Source organism: Rhinatrema bivittatum, chromosome 5 (assembly GCF_901001135.1).
Source record: "Rhinatrema bivittatum chromosome 5, aRhiBiv1.1, whole genome shotgun sequence".
Classification (NCBI taxonomy): Eukaryota; Metazoa; Chordata; class Amphibia; order Gymnophiona; family Rhinatrematidae; genus Rhinatrema; species Rhinatrema bivittatum.
Window position 1 is genome coordinate 353,593,900 of NC_042619.1, and position 14,375 is coordinate 353,608,274.

Genomic DNA, 14,375 nt, shown 5'->3' on the forward strand with positions numbered 1-14,375 from the left:
CACTATTGCGAAAAGCCCTGATATATGCGGGGCCTGGTGAGTATGGGGCACATTTGTTTATAATTGGAGCAGCTACCAGCGTGGTGCAGGCAGGTATCAACATTGATGCAATACAGTGGCTAGGCCGATGGATGTCTTCCACAGTCAATCTATACTTAAGATCTGAATTGAATGATATGGGCATTAACCAGTAATGTTTTGTTGCAGGTTTGCCCTAGGGGTGAAGGACAGTCTGGAATGTGGGTCATTCCTTTATCCACTGAGTTGCCAAACAGGCACAACGAAGACCTCATGGACAGCATTCGGGTTTGGCTCAGTTCAGTGTTTGTGTGGAACGGATGGGTAGGCATGGAATGCCCGGGGAGCAGTTGTCACTGATCCTGCAACGCAACTTGGGGGCTAATCCTCAGGGCTGAGGTAGTCATAATCCACCTGGAAAGAAATGACTTGTGAAGGCTGTAATGCAGGCATTGATTGACTTGAGCAAGGGCATGGCTGAGCTGGCTTCCTTGTTTTATCCTATGCAATTGTGGTGGTCTGACATTATACTGGGCATTAAGTGGCATGACCTGAAATTACGGGGCAAAGAAAGTGAATAGGAAGATTGGCATTTGGGCATGAAACTGGGCAACCTGCAGATTCGGCATGAATGAGCTGATGTTATGGGAGAGGGATTTTACAGATCAGATAGGATACATTTGTTCAACATTGGGCAGCATCTGTTTAATAATGCACTGCTGGAAAGAAAGAGTGTTTGGTCACCGTGCACACTAAGGCCACAGTTGATTTATGGGTGGGAGGCATGAGGCAAGTGTCTCACTGTCTCATACTAGTGGTGGAGGTACCTGAGCCAGGGGGAATCTTGGGAGTGGTTGCCAAGCATTTTGATATGATTATGTCCCTTCAGGGCAGTAGTAGAGTGTGGTTGGGGCACTACAATGCCTGGTTTACAAGGCCTCCTTGCTTGGAAACACGGAATGGGGAACTGTAGCTGTTTTCCTTGGCTAAGGATTTTAGTTTTGAATACTCTGGTTTGAGTGTCTCATGTACAAAGGGGTTAGTATGTTCTGTAAGTAATATTAAAGCAGTGGCCTATTTCCCACATTTAAGCCTACTTGTGTTCATTGACTGTCTGTTTGGAGGGTGGAGGCAGGTGGGGTCACTAAGGCTGTGTTTAAGAAGATATTATTTGTGAAGTCTGGTTCATTTATCATCTGGTTCAGATGATAAACCAATCTCAAACACTAACCTATAAATCAGCAATGCTAAAAGGGACCCCGCCACCATTAAATTTAAATGTTACCATGCTACCAGCAGCAAAGTTAAATGTTAACTAAATATAAATATATCTGTTAATGTACACCACTAATTGTTATGACTTTCAATGTAAGAGTTGTTATATTTGTAAACCGGTGTGAAGGCTTGTACCAAACTTCGGTATAGAAAAACACAGAAATAAAAAATAAAATTTAAAGAGTTTTTGTAAATTTTTATTTGTATTGCTTTTTTTTTTTTATACACCTCTTTGGGTGGCTTTCTTTAATGGGCTGGGAAGGTGGTTTATAAAAGCTAAAAAAACAAACACACACATGCAAGTACACGCAAATTAGCCAAGTGTGATCAGATTTTAATCACTGTATGTAGATATCATATTTATATATTTCCATTTGGTGAATACTTGCCTCTGGTGTTAAATGGACATCCATGGGTGTATAAGTCGGCCAGTATCCCATTGTAAGTATATTTACTGTAAGTTCTAAGCAACCCGGGTCACTTTGATTCTGTACATACTAAAAGGCAAAAGATAAGCACCACATATTAAAAAAATAAATAAAAAAGAGAAAGATAAAATACAGTTCATTTTGCTGTAAAATATGCTGCTGGTTTTCTGATTCTTTGTCATACAGGAAGGTATCAGGAACATTTTTAATATATGTCTTTTCAATAGAAATTTGTGATGATACTTACTTGTTTGAAGTGAACCATGATGTCCTTTGACAGTTCCATATCCTTGAACATGCCTTCAAGTTTACTGGTAAAAGCAGCACCACACTCTATCAGATACATGCAAAGCAAGGATGTAGCAGAGTTACAAAATAAATGCAAATAAACTGACAATGGTTTGGGTTTTCTTTTCAAATCATAAAAAAAAAAAATAAATTCCAAATTCATATCAATTAAGCAACTGGGAAAATGGAGCTAAAGCGAACAAAAAAAAAGATAAACATTAGCCTGGGAAATTTCCTAACACTTTCCTAACACTAAAAAGTAGATAAAACTGACCCACTTTGATAAATCCCATAGGTAGTTTTTAAACCACAGGGTTTGCTAAAATAATCAAAACAAAACTATTTGCCATAAGTGATTTCTTTACCAGCTACAATTAAAACAATGCAAATATTTAATTGTCCATTGTTACAAACCAAGGCTGGGGAGCGGTAAGAAAGACTGCTTCACCAGGGGCTCTCTGCCTCTGTCCTTAAGGTGGGTCATATAACACTGCCCAAACAGAAGCTGTCGTTTTATTTATTGTAAACTCTTACCATGTTTGAGTTTGGACAGCATTGATTTCTCAGCATCAACAGAGGCGCTTTTCCCAAGCAGCAGCCTTTTAGCCAGATCTTTCTTGTAAAACGCCTCAAATACATCTTTACCTAGGTTTATAACCAAAGAAATAATAACTTTAAACAGAAATGTTCTTTTATTAAAGGGCCCCAACTCAAACATATGATGGAGCCACATAAAAATATTTGAAGTTGATCCTACACATGTACTCTTACTCTGTTACAACCAGCGTCTACAGCCCTAGGTTAGGTACACATAATGTATGCATATATACAAAGGCAAAAAACAACAAGGGGACAACCTTATACCGTGGAAAGATTTATTAATATTTAATTACAGAGCCCGACTCCGGCCGAGTTTCGCCAATTAAGGCTGCATCAGGGGATGACTTCTGATGTCAAATGAACCTACACAAATAGATTCTTTTGTCAAATTTCAATCTTGATCCTGCATATAATTATTTCCACTTCACAATCTGACAGCGTGTCACGCTCAAATTTATGTAGAACTAGGGCAAAAATAAATCGATGTATCTGTAATATTTTGCAATGTCTCAAAAGCAATGAGGCAGGTCCTCGTATCGCTACGAGCGATACGAGGACCTGCCTCATTGCTTTTGAGGCAGGTCCTCGTATCAAAAGCACTTAGCAGTATTCCCTGGAACATACCACCACGCAGGACAATAGCACAACCTGCCGGCAGCCAAGGGCGGGAAGGTGGATTCACTTGTCTGTACTAAAGAAAAGGAAAAATTATCAGGTAAGTAGCAATTTCTCCTGTCTTAGCATTCAGACAGGTGAATCCAAAACCAGTGGGATATACCAAAGCTATCCTGAACAGGGCGGGAGGCTGCCCACGGCCCAATCAACACCGCATTTGTGAATGCTGCGTCCTCCCGGGCCTGCACATCCAGACAATAATGCCTGGAAAAGGTGTGTAAAGAGGACCAAGTCGCAACTCGGCAAATGTCGACAGGAGACAACAATCTAACCTCTGCCCATGACGCTGCCTGAGCCCTAGTGGAATGAGTCCTAATCTGACCAGGCAACTGCTGCTCAGCATCCACATACGTGGCTGTGACTTACCTCCTTAATCCAACGGGCTACTGTCGCCTGCGATACCGGCTCATCCTGTTTACTCCCACCATGGAGAATAAGCAGACGGTCCATCTCTTCCTGAGGTTCAGAAATCTCCAAATACCGCAAGATATGCCTTTTGACATCCAAGGGGCGTAATAGGAGATATTCCTCTGCATCTCTTTCCCTGTCCAGAGTCGGCAGGGAAATTGATAGATTCAAGTGAAAATCCGAGACCACTTTTGGCAAAAAAAAGAAGGAAGAATACGCAGCTGTATCATCCCCTGAGTCACACACAGAAATGGCTCCCAGCAAGAAAAGGCCTGCAGTTCAGATACTCGATGCGCAGAACAAATTGCCACAAGAAACAGTTTTCAAGGTCAGTAGCCAAGGAAAGATTCGCACTGTTCAAAAGGTAGGACCCGCTAAAAAATCCAAAACTAGATTTAGACTCCAGGGCACCGGTAACCACAAGTGAGGATGAAGATGCTTCACTTCTTTCAACAAACAGGTCACATCTGGATGAGCCGACAAGGGTCCACCAGTCACCTGACCTCAGAAACAGGCAAGAACTGCCATCTGTACCTTTAATGAACTAAGGGTCAACCATTTACTCAAACCATCCTGCAAAAATTCCAAAATGAGTAGGATCTTAACCGAACGAGGAAGAACCCCTCAATCTTCACACCAAGCTTCAAACACTCAAACCTGCATATAGGCCAAGGAAGTGGAGAACTTTCTCGCTCATAGCAAGGTGGGAATCACTGCAGTAGAATATCCATGCTTCAGCAACTGAAATGCTCTAGTGATCGTGATGGCTGGAGATTGCTCTTGGTCAGGCTCATGACCCAACTTAATTCCTGCAACAAGGAGATCATCTTGTGCGAGACCCAGAGGCTCTCTTCCAGACTCTTGGCCTGAATCGGCCAGTCGTCCAAGTACGGGTCTATCAGGATTCCATCTTTTCTCAACTCTGCCGCCACTACCACCATAACCTTGGAAAAGGTTCTGGGCGCAGTGGCCAAACCAAAAGGTAGAGCTTGAAACTGATAATGACACCCTAAAACCATGAAATGCAGAAATTGTTTATACTCTAGTCTGATGGGAATATGCAAGTACACCTCAGATAAATCCAGAGACGTCAAGAACTCCCCCAACTGCACTACCATTATCACTGAGCGCAAGGTTTCCTCTATGAAAATGAGTCACACGAAAATGACTGTTGATTTCTTTGAGATCCAGGATGGGATGAAAAGAGTCTTCCTTCTTGGACACAATGAAAAAAATGGAATCGGCCCATATTTTCTTGAGACATAGAAATTAGAACCACAGCCCACAGGCTGAGGAGACTCGACAAGGCACACTCCACTGCCTGTCCCTTCTGCAGAGAGCTGCAGGGAGACACCATGAACATGTCTGAGGAACACTTCGGAACTCCAGCGCATAACCATCTCGTATCTCCTCGACACACCTCCAATAAAGAGAGGTGACCTATCTCCTGTTCCTAGAGGTGGGTCAGCACACCTTCATTTGGAGGCTCGGGGTTCTCTGCTACCGGAGCCTTGTGCCCCGTTTGGGCTGCCTGGGACGAAAGGAAATGAGATCTGTCCAAAGGTAGAGTCCTCTGAAAGGCCGCTCCTCTGTAGGCTCAAAAACGTCTGAAACCCCTAATAAGACCTTTTGTGCTGAAGGATTGCAGTGCCTGTTTCTTATCCTCTGGTAATCGAGGAACCGGGGACTCACCCCACTTATTGGCCATTTTCTCCAGTTCACTCCCAAGCAAGTCATTAAAAGGCAACTTTGTAAGGTTAGACTTCAAGGTTGTATCAACCGACCAATTTCTCAGTCATAGCTGCTGCCTAGCCGCTATTACCGAAGCCACCCCCCCTGGTCGAAGTGCGGACTAAATTGCAGCCCACATCTGCCAAAAAGGCAGCTGCTGGTTCCATCACTGCCCTGAATTTACACCAGATTAATCGATCTCCTGAGAAAGCAGTAAACAAGAGTGATCCACCAGGGAACAAAAGGAAGCTATCTGCAAAGTCATTGCAAGATGCGGCAAACAATTCTGGTCGCTGCATCTCAAAATAGATATAGTTGCAATGGAGAAGGTATAGAGAAGAGCAACCAAAATGATAAAGGGGATGGAACAGCTCCCCTATGAGGAAAAGCTGAAGAGGTTAGGGCTGTTCAGCTTGGAGAGAGGCGGCTGAGGGAGGGATATGATAAAGATCTTTAAAATCATGAGAGGTCTTGAACGAGTAGATGTGAATCAGTTATTTACTCTTTCGGATAATAGAAGGACCAGGCGGCACTCCATGAAGTTAGCAAGTAGCACATTTAAGACTAATCAGAGAAAATTATTTTTCACTCAAAGCACAATTAAGCTCTGGAATTTGTTGCCAGAGGATGTGGTTAGTGCAGTTAGTGTAGCTGGGTTCAAAAAAGGTTTGGATAAGTTATTGGAGAAGTCCATTAACTGCTATTAATAAAGTTGACTTAGGAAATGGCCTATGCATTACTGGCATCAGTAGCATGGGATCTTCTTGGTGTTTGGGTACTTGCCAGGTTCTTGTGGCCTAGTTTGGCGTTTGTTGGACAGATTGCTGGGCTTGATGACCCAGCATGACAAGTTCTTATGTTCTTTAAGGCCTGCTTAAGAATAGCCTCAATTCTTGTATCCTGTGCATCCTTCAAGGCCACTCTCCCCCTTCGACGGGAATAGTCATCTGCTTGGTAATGGCACACACAAGTGCATCTACCTTTGGAAAACGCAATTGCTCTCTTGCAACTGGATCTAGGATGTACACTCTGTCCAAGACTCGTCCCGCTTTACAATTAGCTCCCGGGGCGCCCCAATCAAGATCAATTAATTCTTGAATGGCCTCCATTATAGGGAAGAAACATGAAGCTTTACGCAAGGAAACGAAAATTGGATTTTTCTTTGGCTCAGACATGATTCAGCCCCAGGTACTCCCAGCATCTTTAATGTCTGGGAAATCAGAGCCGATAACTCATCCCTATAAAAGAACTGGAACATAGTTCTATACAGTTCCAATCCCGGAGGAATTTTCCCATTCTCCAGAGAGTAAGGATCAGTCTCATCATCTGTGTCATCTGGGTCTCTATCGGGAAGACCGGCTCCAGGCATAGCCAGACGCTTACCTGCCGCACCAGGCATGCAGGATTTCACTGCCTGTGACACTGACTGGTTAAGATTGGCCGGAGCAGAGGACTGCACCTGCAGGAAGGAGTGCAGCCCTTGAAAAAATTCTAGCCAAGAAAAAGCCTAAGGATCCACGCCAAAACCAGTGGTCAGGTGTCCTGTGCCCACTGAACTACCTTTCCCCACAGACGAGCCAGTTAGGGAAGCTCCAAAATCAGGCTGGGAAGAACAGCGCTTAGTAAAATCAGATGGAGGTAATTCTCCCTGAGCCTCCAAACAGCGCTGATACAAGTTAGAGGGAACGCCAGGCTGAGATGCTCGAATATGACAAGCAACGAATAGGGCAAGGTGCTCATGCCTCTTTGCTATGGTCGCCATCAGTCTGCTAATATGCCCTAACAGGTGTCTGATAATAGTGTACCAAAAAAAAAAAAAAAATTAGGTGCACAACCCTGTGCCTATATAAATGCCCAACTGAGCTCCCCCAGGATGCTCAGATAATGCGTGCAAAACAGCGCATGCACGCACAAATGGGTAGGTGCTCCTATGCACCAACTACACGCCTAACCAAATGTACAGCCAGGATCACACAGAAACTGAAGAAGGAGGTCTAAGACATACAAAAAATGTGCAAAACCACCACCACAGCCTACAACGCAGTGAACCAGATGAGCCTTAGAGCGGGGCCTCAACCTGCCAGGCTACCCCCGCCTCCTGAATTCCACTGGAGGCGAGAACGACTGAATGAAGACCAGTGAGGGGAAGGAATCCTTACTCAACTCCCCTTCTCTTTACCATTTTTTTTTTTTAATTACCCTTTACCTGAGCTCTGCCCGTCCCAGCCGAGTAGGTCGGTCGGTCTCCGGGTGCGGGGGGAGTGGGCATAAACCACGCTCATCCACGCCAGTTGAAAGATCAGCTACCAGACTAAGGCACTCATCTGAGGGACCACGAAAATCACCTCAAGAATTCTCAACTGACGGAGGGACCATAAGGTATCATCACAGGAGAGTGGGGCAAATTAAATTTCCTTCTTCTTTTCTCCTTCTAAATCTTAAAAAAGCAATCCCCAGTAGGGAGATGCATGTCCACCATCTGCTGGAGATGGAGAATACTGGCAGGCTGATGTCCATGCATGGGTATATATGTACTGTGATGTCAGTTTTGCTCTGTCTCCATCTGCTGGTAGAGGTGCATAACCCACTGGTTTTGGATTCACCTATCTGAAAGCTAAAAAATAGTTTATTTTCATATACAAAAACAAAAATGAACTTCATGGGACAAAATGATCATCACTGAAAGGACTGAGTAAATAGAGTACCCCGATACATGGTGGTCATGTCTGATGTACATCAATATCATCCTTAAAATCTGTCATGTGTCTGGAATGCCAGTTTCCTCCAACTGTATTTATTTTGAGATTAGCAGGATTAGTGCTTACTTATACAAGCATTCTACTATAGCACTATTATATCTCACTGAATAACATATATAAAACTTATGAGACAAGAAAAAGCTCTAATAAACTGTAATAGCTAAGTCACTATGCATGTGATATGCAACTGGTACACATTCTCACCATGAATAAATCTGAATATTATCATGATTTTATCAAGTATTCTCTCCAGTTCTTCATCTGTCGCTTCTTTGTTTCCAGCTCTTAATTTTGAGTCAACATGCTTTGCTGCATTAAAAGAAAAAAAAAGAAAAAAAAAAGTTTGCAACAATATGTTTTATAAACAAGTATTGTAAACAGGAAATCAGACAAGTCTTTTCCTGACATAGATTTTAAAATACTATGGGAAGAGTCCTCTTTTATACACTGGATTAATGTATGAGTGTAAAGAAATTATTATGTTACTCAATATAAAGGAAGTTTGCTTACCCGTAAGCAGAGTTCTCCATAGACAGCAGGATGAATCAGCCATTCCCCATGGGTGACATTATCTGCCGGTACTGATATGGACTCAGCTTTAAGAGCTCAATAAATACTTTACTGCACAAGGGTGGGAGTTCCCCGGCATACATGCTATCCCATGAGCCCCTCAGTGTCTTCCAGAGCCTAAACTTTAGTGACATAGTTGACTTTCTAAGGAGGTGAGTGGGCAGGTATTAAGAATATTTACTTCATCCTATCGTCTAGGGACAACCTAATTTACAGGTAAGCAAATTTGCTTTCTTTGTCAACAAGCAGGCATGAATTAGCCATTACACATAGGGAGTCCCAAGCTGAGGGTTGCACTGCAGAATCACTTAAAGTCAACCTGGCTCCACCTGATGGAGTGTGGACTACTAGTTAACAGAACTGCTTGACCAAAATTACTGTCTCTTTGGGATATGTGGTCCAAAAGTAGTGGGCATGAAGGTGGTCAACAGATGATTACGTAGCAGTTTTGTATATGTCTTCCACAGAAGTGCCCTGAGATGAATCACTGAAGTCGCCATGGCTCTCACTTGACGAGCTTTAACAAAATCTGTACTCTACAAGCCAGCTAATGCAGAAGATGGTGAATTAGAATGGATTTGGATTTTCTTTGCCTTTTTCATAGGGGATTCAATTACCACTAAATGGTGTGGCAATTGCATAACACCAAACCCTGGAAATTGTTGAACTCTATACTTGAAGTCCAATTTGCTTGCACTCAATGTACCAGAAATGAGCATTTCCCACATTTTCATCAATGGCATGGACAGGCAATGCTACTGGTTCATAGAAACATAGAATGACAGAAGAAAAGGACCTAATGGTCCATCCAGTTTGCCAAGCAAGCTTATGGTGTAGTATCTGCTGCTCCATGTAGGTTACCCCCATGCTTATCAGTTTCTCAGACCATAAAAGTCAGGGTCCTTGCTGGTTGCTGTTTGAATCCAGTTCCCCGTTACCCCAAAGCTTATCAGTTTCAGGTTCAGAAGGGGCACCGAGTTTTACAAAAGCCCCATCAGTTCAGATTGGGATCTTTGTCTTATGGACATGAACCCCAAGAACATACGAACATAAATTGCCAAGCTGGGTCAGACCAAGGGTCCATCAAGCTCAGCATCCTGTTTCCAACAGTGCCCAATCCAGGCCATAAGAACCTGGCAATTACCCAAACACCAAGAAGATCCCATGCTACTGATACAATTAATAGCAGTGGCTATTCCCTAAGTAAATTTGATTAATAGCAGTTAATAGACTTCTCCTCCAAGAACTTATCCAAACCTTTTTTGAACCCAGCTACACTAACTGCACTAACCACATCCTCTGGCAACAAATTCCAGAGCTTAATTGTGCGTTGAGTGAAAAAGAATTTTCTCCGATTAGTCTTAAATGTGCTACTTGCTAACTTCATGGAATGCCCCCTAGTCCTATTATCCGAAAGTGTAAATAACAGATTCACATCTACTTGTTCAAGAACTCTCATGATCTTAAACATCTCTATCATATCCCCCCCTCAGCCGTCTCTTCTCCAAGCTGAAAAAAGTCCTAACCTCTTTAGTCTTTCCTCATAGGGGAGCTGTTCCATTCCCCTTATTTTGGTTGCCCTTCTCTGTACCTTCTCCATCGCAATTATATCTTTTTTGAGATGCAGCAACCAGAATTGTACACAGTATTCAAGGTACGGTCTCACCATGGAGCAATACAAAGGCATTATGACATTTTCCGCCTTATTAACCATTCCCTTCCTAATAATTCCTAACATTCAGGCCGATACAGTAAAGTCTGCGGGAGAGCGGGCGAACGCCTGCTCTCCCGGCATGCGCACCGGCCACTCGCATCATCCAGACCCATCAGAAGCGCATACAAAGGCTCGCTGTATGCACCTCCAGCAAAATCACTATTAAGAAAGAGAGCACTATCAACGGCAGGTCTCCACCAATGGAACACGCTTCCACCAGACCTACGCCTCGAACCAAGCCTACCGGAGTTCAAAAAAAGACTAAAGACTTGGCTCTTCAGATAAGCGTTCCCAGACTCTTAACGTAACCAAGCCTTCCCACCTCCTTCCACTACCCACCTCCTTCCACTACCCACCCACCCCTTCCATTACCCACCCCTACCTTTTGCCCTTGCCCTCAGTCAAATCACTGACAAGCTCTTCAACCCCAGACTATTTTCAGCCAAAAAAAAATATATAAATTCTATCAATGCATCTATCATTATAATCTCTCCAAGACTCACGGTTGTAAACATTATCTGTATAGTTGGGGTCTCAGACTACTGCTTCATGCTCCTGTCTATCGAATCCACTGGCGTTAATTGCCTTGTTTAATTGCTTAACTGTTTAATACTAATAAGCCTGTGTAACTGTTTAATGTAATTAAGCCTTGTTTAACTGTTTTAATGTTAATCGTAATTAGCTGTTTAATGTATTTAAGCCGTAATTAAGCCGTATTCAACTGTTTAACTGTTTAATGTAAAAAGCCCCGGCCAATCAAGCCCCGGGCGAGTTGCCGTTATTTGTAAACCGGATTGATTTGTATTTCATACAGGAATTTCGGTATAGAAAAATTAAAAATAAATAAATAAATAAATATAAAGGAATACTCATGTTTTTGACGATTGTAGTACTAAATGTTCAGAAAGACGTCAAAGAAAATACTTACTGAAATTTAACTATATACTCTTTACAAAAATCTCAGCACCGAAAACATTCTTATATTTTATAAATGACCTTCATAATACCCTGCAGTATTCTCGGGCATTGCTGATCCTTCGCTATTACAGCTATCGGACAGAGCTCTGCTATCTCCTCAAGAGGAACTTAACCTACATACGAGCGAAACGGGTCTCTGCCACTTAAGGGAAGTACCCATACTGGCGAATAATTCAATGCCTTAAAAAAAGAATTCTAAGCGGTACAACATAGTTTTACTATAATTTTGAAAAATACAAAAAAAAAGGTAAAAATATTGTATATGACAATGATTAAAAATGGCCCGATAGCAGTATAGCGAAGGAGCAGCAATACCCGAGAATACTGCAGGGCATTATGAAGGTTATTTATAAAACATAAGTGTTTTCGGTGCTGAGATTTTTGTAAAGAGTATATAGTTAAATTTCAGTAAGTATTTTCTTTGACGTCTTTCTGAACATTTATTGTGTTTGATATAACACAATATCAGCCTTCATCTTCATCACGTCATTCAATAAGAGCTTCCTCTTCCCAAAAGTATTATGCCCCTTTACATTCCATGGAAAAATCTTTTTTGACCCCCATATCAGGATAATAATAATCTCAACCCCCTCTCCACATATCCACAATGAAATGAAAGCACCCTCATTTTCCATCATAGCCCGACTATACCTCCCCCTCTCCAGCTATACTTCCCTCCGCCATCACACATCTCCACCTCCCCCCCAACCCTTCTGCCACCACCCCTCCCTATCCCCCTACCCCACCTGCTTGAGGAATGTCGTCACCCAACCCTCTATACTCCCTCCCCCGATCTCAGCTGCATATACTCCAGAGAGATCCCCTATGATAATCTCTATTAGCCTAATCATAGGCATCTGTAAAACAGCAAACCGATTTAAAAAGTAGTGGTATAAATAGAACATTAAGCTGTGCCACTAGGTGTCAGAAACCTTACCACAACTTCAACCAGCATGTCAGATATCACTATTGTCCTGAATCAGTTCACTGCATGTCTTGATGAAGCTGACCACTCAAGTTCCTGTGAAGTCATCTGCCGCTCGACTGTACCCTCTGCCATCTTCCAAATGAGTCCCTGGCATAGGATGGTGATGCATTTTCTGCACCCGACTCCAGTTGGCGCACAAGAACCGCTGCCTGAATTATCTTTGCAGCTTCATCAACTCTTCTTACTTGAAGACAAACATTTATTGAAAATTGTAATTCAAATGGAAACAGCCATCTGTATCTATGATTATTCCTTCTCAAAATGTGGAGAATTTCCTTAAAATCCCTTCTTTTTCAGATTGTCACTGGAGAGAGGTCTTTGTATATCTTCACCTTATCATCATGTCACTGAAAGTCCTTCAGCTTTTTCACTTGTTTTAGAACTTGTTCCTTAAATTTCATATTTATGGAAGCACACTACTAAATCTCTCACCAGATTGCCTTTTGGTTTAGCCAGAGCACGTTGGGCATGGCCAAACTCGTCTTGACTCAGTATCACCATGCAAATGCTGGTAGCCACCTGAGAACAATCTGAATATGATGGCCCCTTTGGAACACCTCGCAGACACAGATTTCCCCTGCGAGATCTGTTTTCCAGATCTTCAAGCCAATCCTTTAATTTGCAGTTCTCCTCTCTCAACGCATTCAGCTACCTCTGAGTTTTCTCTCATGCCACTTCCTGCTCATCTACTCTGTGCTCCGTCTCATCCACGCGCTCACCCAGATCTTTGCATTCATTGCGCAATTTGCTCACCATAAACAGATCATCATTGTACTCATTTCCTCGCAAAGCTCATTGAACCAGCATTGAAAGTCCGCCCTGGTAAGCATTACAAGGCCTGATCCGGCTCCCAAACCTTTGATCACGGCTTCCTCCGCTAGGCCTACTCCTATGGTGCCATCTTCTCTCAGCTCTTCGCCCGACAGTTCACCATCTCTCTACGTCGCCTCTGCCTCATACGAAAATTGCCCCAGGCTTATTAATTTCTTCAGACATGATGGCTCTTTGCAGCACTCAATTCAATTCTGATGCACTCTCTACCACGGATTGCTGCAGTAGAAAGGGATTTACCAGTTCGGGGGTCAGGAGCACAGCTCTTAGGCAGCCATTAGTGCTCGTGAAGTCATTTCCTCCTCTCTTTACTTTTTCTAATTCCTTTATAAAATGTTTAACCAAGGGCAGAGAAGACAGTCTTCCTCTGCTTCAGTTCATGGTAAGCTATGACAGCACTAAGATGAACTCTTATGCAATTTGTCTTAAGACCTGATTCAAATAGGGGAAGTAAACAGTCAAGGAGGAACTGGACATGAGAAAGAGTAGAGGTTGATGTTGGCAAACTGGAATACCCCTTCTATTTAAGGGGATAGGAAGATCTGGTAGACTGTTTTTCTGGAATAGAGGAACGTCTGGGCTATCTCCTCTTAACAGCTAAAAGAAGAAATTACTGTCCTTTCAACATCCACACAGTCAATGCCTGAATGGTGATGTTCAGAAAATGTTAAATAAAATATGAAGAAGCATTCCCTGGTCCTGGGAGATCAGTCGGTGAAGGAAGGAGGCAAATCTGTTCTTGGACAGCGAACAGTAGGAGCAGAGAAGAACCATTTTTGCCGGGGCCTGGCCAGGAATATTAGAATAAGTTTTCCCTAATCCTCTCTTAACCTGACCAGAGTTTTTGATATGAACTATACTGGGAATAGGCATAGTGGAAGCTTCCACCATAACAATGCATTTTCTGCCAACCTGAATTGTGACAGCCTTCTTGAACACCTCTCAAACTTTCTTGATGGACTTGGTAGCAAATAGATCTATGTCTGGAGTGCTCCAGAATGGGAAGAACTGTTGAGTTACTTGGTTGATCAGGATCATTCATGTGGGTCTAGTATTCTGCTCAGTTTATCTGCTAGCATGTTCTCTGCACCTAGGCCGGTCACACAGAGAAA

The 14,375-nt window shown here is 42.8% G+C and overlaps 1 protein-coding gene across 3 annotated transcripts in view; it reads right to left on the reverse strand.

Annotated features, from left to right (window-relative positions):
- CUL4A (cullin 4A) overlaps positions 1 to 14,375 on the reverse strand; it is a 123,588-nt gene that overhangs the window by 26,612 nt on the left and 82,601 nt on the right. For all 3 annotated transcript variants that reach the window (XR_003857156.1, XM_029604661.1, XM_029604662.1), the window contains exons 13-16: positions 8,387 to 8,491; positions 2,544 to 2,654; positions 1,969 to 2,054; positions 1,683 to 1,790 (exon numbers count right to left, since the gene is read on the reverse strand). Coding sequence is in view for 2 of the 3 variants with exons in the window: in XM_029604661.1 (XP_029460521.1) it covers positions 1,683 to 1,790; positions 1,969 to 2,054; positions 2,544 to 2,654; positions 8,387 to 8,491 (410 nt within the window). In the remaining variant the exon portion in view is untranslated. The remainder of the gene's footprint in view (positions 1 to 1,682; positions 1,791 to 1,968; positions 2,055 to 2,543; positions 2,655 to 8,386; positions 8,492 to 14,375) is intronic.